The 13140-nt window shown below is 41.8% G+C and overlaps 1 protein-coding gene across 4 annotated transcripts in view; it reads left to right on the top strand.

Moving 5' to 3' along the window:
• Nucleotides 1-1142: 1142 nt before the first annotated feature.
• Nucleotides 1143-13140, top strand: part of TMEM38B (transmembrane protein 38B) — a 43055-nt gene continuing 31057 nt past the window's right edge. Inside the window, exons 1-2 of one of the 4 annotated variants that reach the window (XM_081152539.1) lie at nt 1149-1223; nt 9774-9921. Coding sequence is in view for 3 of the 4 variants with exons in the window: in XM_081152537.1 (XP_081008663.1) it covers nt 1237-1348 (112 nt within the window). In the remaining variant the exon portion in view is untranslated. Of the gene's footprint in view, nt 1349-9773; nt 9922-13140 lie in introns of all 4 variants that reach the window. The other 3 variants (XM_081152537.1, XM_081152538.1, XM_081152536.1) reach the window with 3 other exon arrangements.

The following is a 13140-nucleotide window of genomic DNA, read 5'->3' as shown; positions in this document are numbered from 1 at the left end:
ATGAGTGTTTATTCCAATAATGCTGGCAGTATGGGGAGAGCAGTGGGTCACCCTGGAAACTCTGCTCTGACCCCTCTCAGTTGGCTGATTTATATACCAGTGAGGGAGAAGATAGCTACATGCTCCTGCAAGCTACACTATAACAAGGAAAGGGGACGGAGGGGTCTGCAGTCCGGCCTTCAGGAGCTCAAAGTCCGGTAACAAGGTGATGAAGCTTCTATGTTACAAACGCTGTTCCTGGGACTGGAAGAACGGTCAGCGTCCCTGAGGTAAACTCCCGGAGGGGTCAGGGTCCGGGCACAGCAACCAGATCAAAGCGTGTCCTGTCCTTGGTCTGTTCTCAACATGTATTTCTTCTCTGAGTGATGGACCATTGAGGCACCTTATCTTTCTGCAGCCTGTTTTCATCCTCTGGTTTCCCAGGTTCTGTAAGAAATCTTCTTGTCTATAGTTAGAAAGGTGAATAATTATCCAACAACTGCGGCTCTATTCTTATCATGTGCCTTCCCCACTATCAGTTTCCTGAGGGCGGGACATTAGTTGCATTCTTTTTCATATCTCCAGTAAGTCACGGTGTGATGTGAACACTGTAGTTGGTGGAGAAATAGAGGCGAATGACATCGATTTACAGAAAGAAATCCGACTCCGAGGGTCTCCCCTTTAGACTGCACGTGCTTGTCCCAAATCATAGAACTATGTATGAAAATGGGCGAATATAATGTATGCAGATGAAATCTTTAAAAAAGCTGACTTAAAAAAATTTCTTGAGGATGCCACAAAGCTTTTGTTTATGAGGGTCACAGGTATCGATATTTAACATATTAGAAATTACAACAGAAAGATATAAAATAGTTCTTAATTCATTTAAAAAAATAATAAATGCACTCAGTGTTAACACTATCGATGCGATTTCATTTATTACTTACGTCTTACTCATCCGCCGGCTCTCCCCGGCCGGCACAGCTTGCAGCACCCAGGCGCTGGAGGGGCCCTTATTTGGACAAGCTCAGGCCCCGCAGAAACGGCGGGAACCCCGTCGCCCCGCCCACCCGCCGACGGGGGCGCGCCTGTGACTCGGGAGACGCGCGGCCCCGCCCCTCCGCGCGCGGGTGCCAGGGCGCACGCGCGGGGCTCCTCGGGGCCGCGCCGAAGAACGTGCCCGCGGCCGCCCCTCCCCCAGCCCTCCCCGCGCGAGCTGGGAGCCCGTCGCCCCGGCTGCCGCGGTAGGTCGTCGTCATGGCCTCTCCGTGGGATGAGCTGACCCTTTCCTTTTCTCGCATGTCTATGTTCCCCTTTTTTGACATCGCCCACTACCTGGTATCCTTGATGGCGCTGAAGCGTCAGCCTGGTGAGTGCGGGGCGCCGCGGACCGGCCCCCTCAGGTGAGGAGGGCCTGAGCCGGGTGAGCGGCCGAGCGGCCTCTGTGGTGGAGAGTCCTCTAGTTAAGCCGGAGGGGCGCCAAGGGCCGGCCGCACCCACCTCTCCAGTACAGAAGGGGAAACTGAGGCCGGGAAGGGAGGCGGCACCGGGCCTCGGCAAGGCTGGAGCGACCCGGGGTCCGCGACGCCGGGGGCTGGCCCTACCACCCTGGAGGGACTCCCGGGACCGGTGACCCGGAGGCGCCGCCGCTCGCAGAGCCCGGTGCAGCCAAGTGCCCGCCCCGGATTTGCGCGGTCACCTGGTGGTGCCACCGCTTCTTTGGAAAGTATGTGAAAGTCACCTGGGAACTCAGCTCCGAGGGACAGCGGGCCTGACTTAGTCTCTTGGAGTAAGGAGTAGTTGCGGACCGCTCTGCAGTTAGGAAAGTTGTATGGACACCTAAACCAAAAGCCGCAGGGAGGCACACCGCTCAGGCGCGCCTCGCTTGATTGCGCTTCGCTCTTCTGGGCGTCACAGAGGGGGCGGTGGTTGTTTTGTATTTTTGGGGGGGCTTTTTTTTTCTTTTTAATTGAAGGCCAAACATTCCCCCACCCCCCCACCCCCAGCAAAAGGATTACGGCTCGCTTTATTGCTTTATTTGCTTTAATGCCACCGGTGGTGGTACGGAACCCAGGGCTTGGGGTGTGAGGATGATGCTGTACCTCTTATGGACTGTTGGTTTTTAAAATCCTTGTACCTCAGAAATGTTTCTCGTTTACTTTGAAGTTTGTAGCCCAGTCTAAATCATTGTTTGGTAGGAAGTTTTTGCCCTGGATAAGGGGAATGTTATTGTGTTAAATAAGGACAGAGAATCCGCATAAGATATTGATTGCTTCCTTGATTTGAAAAGGAATGCATTTTCTTACACTGTATTCAGTAGTTGGTATTTTCTTGTGTAGGCTAAATCAGAGGTTCTCAAAGTGTGGTCCAGGAACCCCTGGAGATCCTGACACTTGCAGGTCAAAATTATTGTCGTAGTAATATGCAGATGTTATTTGTCGTTTCACACTCATTTTCTCACAGATGTACAGTGGAGTTTTCCAAAGGCTATACATGTAACAGATTGAATGCAGAAGCAGATATGAAAGTCCAGTTTTCTAGTTGAAGCCAGACCTTAAAGAGATTGCTAAAATATGAAAGTGTGGCTTTTCTCTCTAAACGGCTTTTGCTTTGGAAAATAGCTATTTTTCATGAAGAATACATAATTTATGTTAACATTTAGTGCACTTATTATTTTTAAAGTGAATACATAAAGAACTATTTAATTTTCTAATATTCTAAATGTTGATACATAAAACCCACATAAGCAAAACATCTTTGAGGTCTTCAAGAATTTTTTTTCCTTTCAAGGGTAAAAATTTTATTTTTGAGGAACTTCATGCTGCACATTTTCAAAGGGAGTCATATAGGAAAGCAAAAATGTTATCCTCCCCTCATCCTAGAAATAAATAAGAAGGGCATAACATTTCTTTTTAAATCACGACACTTGGAAGTTTAGCACCACCCAAAATGAACAGAAATGGGGGAATAAAAGTATTTACTATGTATTTCAGATTTCTTTGGTTGGAGGTCTCCCTATGTGGTATTACTATTTCTTCTTTCAATTCATATTACCAAAACAGTAAAAACCAGGAAAAAAAAAAAATAAACCTTGTGGTTGCTGAAACTGGGGATGTTGCTCTGGTGTCTTCTGTGCAGGCATTCTCGAAAAAATTGCTGGAAACATTGGCTGACATTCTCCTTTTGTGTTTGTTTTGTAAACAATAATTATAAACATTTCAATGTTCACATCTCGGTTCTTAGCCTTCCACTTTATTGCTTAGGTATTTCTTTGGTGTTGGTAAGGTCATGGTCTGCTTTTTGTTTTATTGTTTGAATAGTCATTAATTCTTTAGGTCACTTGCTGATTGTGAAGGTGCCTTGGGAGCCTGGTGTTACTCAGCATTGCTCTACTTGGTGGCTGGAGCAGGGTTCTCAGATGGCACTTAACCTGCCTTGGTCTCTTTGCCATCTTGTGAAGGAGTGTTAGGAGGACCGGGGCAACTCTGATAGTTGTACAGGTGTCAGTATCTGCAGTGAGCTGATGGCTGCTTTGGACCATTGGCTGCTCTTTATCTCCAGCCTTTCCCACAGCTGGGGCAGGTTGTGGATGAGGAGGTCCCCTATGGTTCCTTGGACGGTAAGTTGGATTTCAGTGAACTGGTTCCTGAAGTTGGCTCCCTCGGGGACTCCCATCCTTCATCTCTCCAATCTCACCTGCCTGCATTCTGTTAGGATGGGGAAAGACCACCGCAGGTACTGAGATCAATGCTGGGGCCAGGGCAGCTGACTCTGGGCCCCAGAGAACTGCCCATCAGTGGCAGGGGCTTCAAATCCTTCATTGCTGTCACAAGAATATTTTTTAAGTCAGACTTTTTAAATGTTTAATTTACATATATTATATTCAGCCTCTTAAATGTAAAGTTCTACATTTTTGGACGAACATATACAGTCATGTAACCAACACCACAAACAGTTTGATCACCCATCCCAGATTCCCTCCTGCCCCTTTGTAGTCAGCCCTCCCCCAGCCCCAGGCAACCATTCATCTGCTCACTAATTTTTATGGGTGCAGAGGAGTCCTGAAACCAGAAAAAAATTGAGACCCATGTAACTAATTGAATGCTATTACATAATTGCACATGGTGTGAAAAATATTTCACACAAGAGTATGCTATACCTATTTAAGCTTTTTACCAGGAGTGTGCTAGACTGCCTTACACAATGTTGGCTTTTATTAGTCTTAAATACTTTGCCATTCTAATGATCAGAAAACATCGTTTTTATTTGCATCTGTCATGGTTAATAATGAGTTTGTGCTAGGTTTATTGGTGATTTGTATTTATACTTCTGTAAATCTGTTGAGTTGATCATATTGTTTTTCTTATCTAAAAAGTATTGTAATACACACATTTAAAAAAATAACTCATCCTTACATTCTTGGGATAAACTTTACTTGTCTGATGTATTATTTTAATTTTTTGGGGATTTTGATTTGCCAATACTTTATATAAATTTTTAGTTAAAATTGGCAACTTTTCCCTATCTCCTGTGACTGATTCTCTAGAACTGAGACCTATAGTACAATAAAACCACAATTCATTTATGTATTGCTTACCAGGGTTCTTCTTATCTTTATCTTCTCAGGAATGTTACTCCTTGAGACTCTGACTTTTGGAATGTACTTTACCACTGCTAGTACCTCACTCCCCACTTTCCTACCATTTACATTTTGTGATTTGTAGTCTTTGCCTATATCTTAAAAAATGTCAGTGGAGGCAACAGGGTAAAGGGGGATTAACTATTTCTATCTGTAGTGTAGATGAGGATAGCATCCCTTTTTTATTTGGTTTGGGTTGTAGGCCTTCACATCCAAGGAAAGATAGTGGTTTTCCCCCTTTTCTTTCTCTATGTGACTTGTGCTTCTTAGGCAAAGTTGTCAAGGTACTTAATATATTTGGTGGTTTTGTTTTTTTATTTCTTAGTTTACCTCCATTTATCTCATAATTAACTTTGGTTCCTCCTAAACCCTGGTATATGATTGTGGTTTTCAGTTTTGGCTAGTAGTATAGGTTTTTGTTTTGTTTTGTTTATATTTTCCTGGGTATTTTATTAGGAAGTTAGAAAACACTGCTTTGGGAGCTATTAAAAACCATTTTAACAGAAAGTTTATATCATCAATTTTAATCTCCCATCTTACATTTTCATGTCTGTTCTGTTTTCTTATTTAAACCTTCATTAAAATAAATAAAAATGTGTTAATTAAATAACACATTTCTTCAATCCAACATTCATATATCCAATTGCTGTTTTCTGTAAGATTTCCCAAAAATTTAATCTACAATTATTTCTACTTGATTTTTACATGCAAAGTCTATATTTTAATTCTCCCGCCACTATTTTGCTAACTTCTCTCAAATCATATTTGGTTCATTTAAGCAAATATTTGTTGAAACTTGTACAAATTAGATGTTGAGGATACCAAGATGAAAAATACTATTATGGCCTTAAAGAAACTGTTGTCTTTTTTTTTTTTTAAATAGTGTCACATATGGTTGTACTTTTGTTCCTACACAATAATAATCACTCATTTCAGATACATGGAAGACATTTCACTATATTAATTCTAATCCTCACATATCCCTTTAAGGTAGGTATAGATGAGGTATAGTCTTAGGGGAATAAAATAACCTTCCTTAAGGCACATGGTTTAGTAAATTATGGAGCTAGTTCTTGGGTTAACTTCAAAGTTTTCAACTATTCTGTGCTCTCTTTGCAGGTTCATTTAATGTTCTCGGTTTCTCAATATTTAACAATTTCTCAGTATATTTTATTGTTCATATTTTTGCTCCTCTCCTCTCCCCTCCCCACCTCTGCCCTCCCCTCCCCTCCCCTCCTCCCTCCTCCCTCCTCCCTTTTCTTCTACTTTTTAAAGAAGACCCTTTAACATTTCATGTAATACTGGTTTGGTGGTGGTGAGCTCCTTTAGCTTTTACTTGTCTGGGAAGCTCTGTATGTGTCCTTTGATTCTAAATGATAGCTTTGCTGGGTAGAATAGTCTTGGTTGTAGGTCCTTGCTTTTCATCACTTTGACTGTTTCTTGCCAATCCCTTCTGGCCTGCAAAGTTTCTGTTGAGAAATTATCAACAGTCTTATGGGAGCCCCCTTGTAGGTACTAACAGCTTTTCTTTTGCATTTTTTAAAATTCTCTCTTTGTATTTAACCTTTTGCATTTTAATTATGATGTGTCTTGGTGTGGGCCTCTTTGGGTTAATCTTGTATGGGACTTTGCACTTCCTGGTTTCATATGTCTGTTTCCTTCATCAAGTTAGGGAAATTTTCTTTCATTATTTTTTCAAATAAGTTTTTAATTTCTTGCTTTCTTCTTCTCCCTCTGGCTCACCATGATATGAGTGTTGGTATGCTTGAAGTTGTCCCAGAGGCTCCTTATAGTATCTTCATGTTTCTGGATTCTTTTTTGTTTTTGCTGTTCTGATTGGGTGTTTTTTGCTTCCTTATATTCCAAATTGCTGATTTGATTCTCAGCTTCATCTATTCTACTGTTTATTCCCTGTAAATGATTCTTCATTTTAGTTAGTGTATTCTTCATTTCTGACTGGTTCCTTTTATGGCTTCCATGCCCTTTTTTACACTGTTGAAGTTCTTCCTAAGTTCAGCTATTCTTCCCCTAAGTTCATTGAGCATCCTTATAACCAGTGCTTTGAACTCTGCATCCACTAGATTGCTTGTCTCTATTTTTTTCGTTTCAGTTTTTTTTCCCCCCGCCTGAAGTTTTGTTCTGTTCTTTCATTTGGGACATGTTTATTTATCTCCTCATTTTGACTGTCTATCTGTGTTTGTTTCTATGTACCAAGTAGAGTGGTATGTCTTTGGGGCTTAGTAGAGTGGCCTAATATAGTTGGTGTCCTGTAGGGTTCAGTGGGACAGCCTCCCCAATCACCTGAGGTGGGCACTTGATGTGTGCCCCCTGTGTGGGCTGTGTATACCCTTCTCTTGTAGTTGAGCCTTGATTGCTGTTGACTCGTCAATGGGAGGGATTTACCCCTAGGTTGATACGCTGCAAGGCAAGGACTGACTTTGACCACTATCGAGGATCAGCTGTGCCAGGGCCCACCCCACAGAGTAGATCTTACTTCAGCGCTGCTCTGGTGCCTAAGTCCACGCCTTGAGTGTGTTGCTTGTGGAGGTGGTTGGGTAGTGCTTTGACGAGAAGCTGTCCACTGGGTATGCTGGCTCTGGGCCTCCCAGGAGGTGCAGGTCAAGGTCATCCACTGCCTGTGTTCTGCCTGGGGCCACCTGGCATGAGCTACAAAGTGATCGGCAGATGGTTGCTATTTGTGCTGGGCGTGGAGGTGCCCAGGCGAGGCCAAGCTGTGAACCAAGGTCAGCTATCCCTAATGCGGGACCTGGGGCTACTTAGCGGGACATACAGGGCATGCCAAGGCCAGATGTTGCTTGTTTGAGAGATTTTAGGAAAGTCTGAAGCATGAGCCAAGACATGTCATTTGTATGGAAAAGGCATTGAAAACAGCTTGGATAGGCCCACAGGTTGGATGGGGAGGGGTCTCGGAATCACCAGGGCAGGGTGAACAATGTTAGCCAGGTTAATGGAGACTAATGTATGGCTCCCACCTGCCAGCTCTGTGGGGGAAGGGCTCATAAAAGGAACAATGGCCTCTGCCAGCACTTCTGTCTGGGAGAAAGCTGCCCCTCCAGCTCTCCCCTGAGGGCTGGGACCCCGCACTCCTCAGGGGACTTCTGCAGCCAAGATATCCCTCCCAATTTTTATCTGCCACAAGTGGTATGGGACCAGACTGTTTCTGTCTCTGACCCTCTTACCAGTCTCGATGTGGCTTCTTCTTTATATCCTTAGTTGTAGGGCATCTGTTCTAGATTTCAGGTGATTCTGATTGATTGTTGATCTGTAGTTTAGTTGTATTTTTGATTTAATTGTGGGAGGATGTGAGTACTGTGTTTACCTACGCTGCCATCTTGACCGAAAGCCTCTCATAATGAAAATATTTTTATGTTAAAGTTCATAGGTGGTGACATATACATACTTTAAACATCTTATGCTTTAAATTAGATTCCTGTCTCATGGTAACAAATTCTGCTGAGTGCTTTGGGGAAAACAATTCTATTGATAGCATGTTACAAACATCTTAATACCAGATAGGACAGAGAATTTTCTCTTTTATTTTTAACTTTTAAAAAAATTTTTTATCTTCACTTGAGATATATTTTTATTGATTTTTGAGAGAGAGAGAGAGAGAGACATCAATGTGAGAGAGAAACATCTATCAGTTGCCTCCGGTAAGTGCCCCAACTGGGAATCAAACCCATAACCTAGGTATGTGCCCTGACCGGAAATTGAACCTATAACCTTTTGGTATACAGTACGATGCTCCAACCAACTTATACAGTCAGCCAGGGTGAGAATTTTCTCTTTTAAGTGTTAGTATGTTAAAAATAAAATAATGTATCCTAATTAACATGCTTGTTCCTTAGATAAGGAATACATATTTGTTTTAAAAATGAGAAGAAATAAAAAAATCACATAAATCATTTTTTTCTACCAAATATTTATAGTATGCTCTAAAGATATGCAGGTTTCTGTATAACTTTCTATATTTTCATATTTTAACTTCATATTAAACTAATTCTGATACTACTATGATGTATATATAGACACACACAAAGGAACATAGCACCTGAAGAACTTTGTCGTAAGATTTTCTTATACTGTAAAGTGTGTTACCATAGTGTGTGTACTGAAAAGAGTGTTACAGAAAGGCTAGCTTGAGTTAGAGAAATTTTTCTGGGTGACATAATTTTGAAATTAGGACTGATGTGAGGGAGACCCTCCCTTCTCTGTTCTTTTCTTTTTTTCTTAATAAAATCTTAGTTTCAATGATTTAAGACTGTTGGTGTTATGAGTACTACTTCAGTGCCATGATGTGCCTTTCTCATCTCAGCCTTGTAGTAAAAACTCAAAAGAATTATAGCTTGGGCTCAGAGAACTGAGTCAGAAGCAGACCAAGGGTTGCATTTTGCTTACCTCTTTTTTCCTACTGTCAGTGATCAATCCATTCAGCAGATAAGTCAACAGGGGTGTCTGCCATGTACTAGGTAGTAAATATGTTTTTATGTATATTCTCTCATCTTAAATCCTTATAGATTATGCATTATTCCCATTTTATGAAAGTTGAAATTTAAGCCAAGAGAGGTTAGAGGTCTTATAAAAAGGTGTCACAAAACTGGTATGCAGTCATAGCAGCCTTTCTCAATTGTGATAGCATTAATGGAAATTAATTGTAATATGATATAGATGTATATATATGTGCATACATAAAAAAGATGTGGGAAAGCAAACAATTAAGTTGTTGAGTTCACTACAAAGAGTAAGTGCTGGAACCAGGATTTATACCTGGGGCAGTTAAGCTCTAGAGTCCATCCTCTTAAGTACTCTATATTGCCTTTCAGCATAACAATTGTTCAGTATAGCAGATGGTGCCCATTGACCAGAAGAAAATATAATACTCATTTATTTTGCTGACTGACCAATGTTGTAATCAGTCATCACTGTATGGGGTAATACTGAACAGTGCCTATACACATATTTTGATAGATAACATGTATGTATTAGAGATACAAGTGGTATTGGCTCTAAAGACAGCATGACCATGTATCATCAAAATAACTCTTGAAAATTCTTAGGTTTAGGGGAAATTGCTGCACTGGAGATTGACAATCCTGTCTTTTAGTAAGTTTCTCATAACTAATTTTTCTTCCAGATTGGAACAGGTCACCATTTCTTGAGTTGTCACCGGATGGGTATCATTAAACCTTGGCATCAGTTCTCTTGACAGAATGTGTACACCACAGAAAATTCACATCTGCCAACTCATGTTCATTCCTGGGCACATTTTGCTGTGTAGAATGGTGGGTTGCACTATTTAAATATTTATATCTCTTTTTTTTCTCCTGAGCACATACAGATGAATTCCCATGTTAATAGAAGTATGATGATGTTAGTCTACTGAACTCACACATACATTTTCATAGTTTTGTTGTTTGTTTTTGCATAAATGGGCCTCCCTTAAGAGGTAACAGCAGTTAACTGTCTGGTTGTGTATTATTGCTGACCAAATTTTTTGTATTACCTGCACGTGTATGTAACTTTCGAAATATTTGGGCCCAGCCGGGCGTGGCTCAGGTTGAGCATCCACCTAGGATCCAGGAGATTGGGGTTCGATTCCCGGTCAGGGCACATGCCCGGGTTGCGGGCTAAGCAGCCAATCAGTGACTCTCTCATCATTGATGTTTCTATCTCTCTCTCTCCCCCTCTTTTCCTCTCTCTGAAATCAATAAAGATATGTTTAAAAAAAACCAAACAGACATATTTGGTTTTCCCCGTTAATGATTTCTTCCTGTAGATATTTTTTATATATTTGGGGTTTTCATTTTGTCATGTCAGTGCATGTAAAGCTGCTACATTCTTTTGAAGAGATGCATTGTATTACTCAGATTGGATATGACATAATTTGTTAAATTTTGTTTAAATATACAATTAATAAGTGAACATTTTATTTTACTTTATTTATTCATTTATATTTAATCCTCACCCAAGGATATTTTCTCCATTGCTTTTCAGAGAAAGTGGAAGGGGGATGAGGTGTGTGTGGGAGGGGGGGAGAGAGAGAGAAAGAGAAAAAGAAGGAAAGAAAGAAAGAAGGAAAGAAAGAAAGATGTGAGACAGAAACATCGATTGGTTGCTTCCTGCATGTGCGCCTACCAGGGCTGGGGATTGAGCCTGCAACTGAGATATGTGCCCTTGGCTGGAATCGAACCCATCGAACCCATGACCCTTCAGTCTGAGGGCTGACACTAACCACTAAGCCAAATCAGCTAGGACATGAACATTTTATTTTAAAGAATCCAGATACAATTAAATAATTTAATTAAGTAAATTTAAAGCCTCTTTTGTCGTCTTCCCTAATCCCAGGCTTTTCTCAAGAGATAATAAGAGTTAACATTTGTTGTATTGCACACCTGTTCTGGGCATTCCATGTATCTGTTGTGCCTAGAGAAATGTGTAGTGTTTGCATTTTTGCCCATAAATGATCCATGCTGTGATATTGTTGTTCAACATGACTGTATTTGGTTATTTGAATATAATCAACAGCATGTCTTGGGGATCTTTCCATGTTTCTAATGATCTACCACACTCTTGAATTGCTCCTGTATAAATATTCTATAGTAGAAGTGATCATGGTTTATTTAACTGTTTCTCTGATGATGGTCATTAGATTTAAAAAAAAATTTTTCATAGAGTTATAAGCAACACTACTTTAATATTCTTGCATGAAACTCCTAGGACACTTGAGTCAGTTTTAAATTTAAATTTTTAATCATAAATGGGATTGTTTTCTAAGTTTCCCTTTCTGATAGTTCATTATTAGTGTATAAAAATGAAACTGATTTCTGAACATTCATTTTGTATTCTGCTGCTTTACTTAATTCATTGATCAGTTCTAGTAGTTTTTTGGTGGAATGTTTAGGGTTCTCTATATACAGTATCATGTTGGCAGCATCGAAACATACTGTCATTGCTGGCTTTTTTGAGGCAATGGCCTTGGGACATGGGCATACAACAAGAAACATCCTGTCATTTTCAGTGTCTGTAGCCAAGTAAGGCTTTTTTAGAATGTGACTGCCTGGTTACCAGTGTTCCAAGTTCTATTGAGCTGTATAGTCAGGAAGTAAAGTCACTGCTCTTTTCTGAGGAGACACTTGGGGTAGGGGACCCAAGCAATTCTAGGGAGGCTGAACCAGTCACAGGGTACACTGTGAACATGCTCTATCCAGATGAAGTTCTCAGTTGCAACAACAGGACTCACTTGAACTTGTGTGAGCAGAAGGGACCTTAAGCTAGGGGGCCTCACAGAAGGTCAGAACATTAGGTTCGAGGCTTGGTATAGGCCACAGCACCCAAACCAACCCTCAGGGCCTGAGGCTACTAGGTGAGGCCATGGTCAACCCAGAAAAGGGATCCACTCCAAGCGGAGAACATAGGTCCTCAAGTTCGGGACTCACCAGGCTCTCCCTGGAGGAAGAGAGAAGCCCCTAAAAGTAGGGAGAGCAAAAGGGGGAGAGGAGGACATTTTTGTGGATGTCAGTCTTCTAACCACTTTTAAGGTAAGCCACACACTTGGAGAAAGTGTTTTCAAAACACATATCCAATAAAGAACTGGTATCCAAATACATATATATATCCCTTAATTCTCAACAATAAAACAAACAACCCAATTAAAAGATGGGCATAAGCTCTGGATAGACACCTCACCACAGAACATACATAGATGGCAGGGGATCCAAGATGACCTGGAATAGGTGGAAGTGACACCTCCTCCCAGGACCAAACTGGAATTAAAATTAAATTATAGAACAATCAACCTGAATAACCAACTAAAGACTAGCTGAACAGAAGGCTTATAACAGGATTACAGATGAAGCCACATCCAAACTGGTAGGCAGGACAGAGATGTGAAAAGGCCTGGCCCCACGTCCATGTGTGTCAGTAGAGAATCTACAGGGATATCTCAGCTGCAAAGGTCCCCACCAAGGAATGTGGGGTCTCAACCCCATGCTGGCCTCCCCACCCAGGAGCACCAGATCTGAGAAGAGACTATGTAACATCTGGCTGTGAAAATCAGTGGAGCTTCTGTCTGCCAGGGAGAGATGGAGGTCTGGTAGAAAGCCAGGAGCCCTCTTAAAGGGCTAGCGCACAAAATCTTGTTTGTGGGCACACATCTCAGGTTCTGGCAGAGAGATGGAGGCTCAGAGCAGACTGGATTCATACAGGGAGAGGCTTGGAGGGACAGCTGCCAAGGTCCCTGTGCTGAGTCCATCTCCCATACCACCCACAAATGCCATCTTTCCTGGGTCAAGCACTCCCCTCCATATGGCATTAGCCTGGGGAAATTCACTAGCTCCACCCTTCCAAATCCCTGTGGCCTCGCCCTACCAAGCTCATGCCGTGTGGAGGAATTAGCTTGCTGTGGTCAGCCTAGGCCCATGGTCTCAACTTTCTTGGAAGGTTCTCAAGGAGGTCCTGGCAGACCTGAGGTGGCAGAGACGTATAGGGAGAGACTGAGTTTT

This window comes from Miniopterus schreibersii (assembly GCF_964146895.1).
Source record: "Miniopterus schreibersii genome assembly, chromosome: 11".
In the NCBI taxonomy this organism is placed as follows: Eukaryota; Metazoa; Chordata; class Mammalia; order Chiroptera; family Miniopteridae; genus Miniopterus; species Miniopterus schreibersii.
This window is presented reverse-complemented; position numbering and strand designations above follow the sequence as displayed.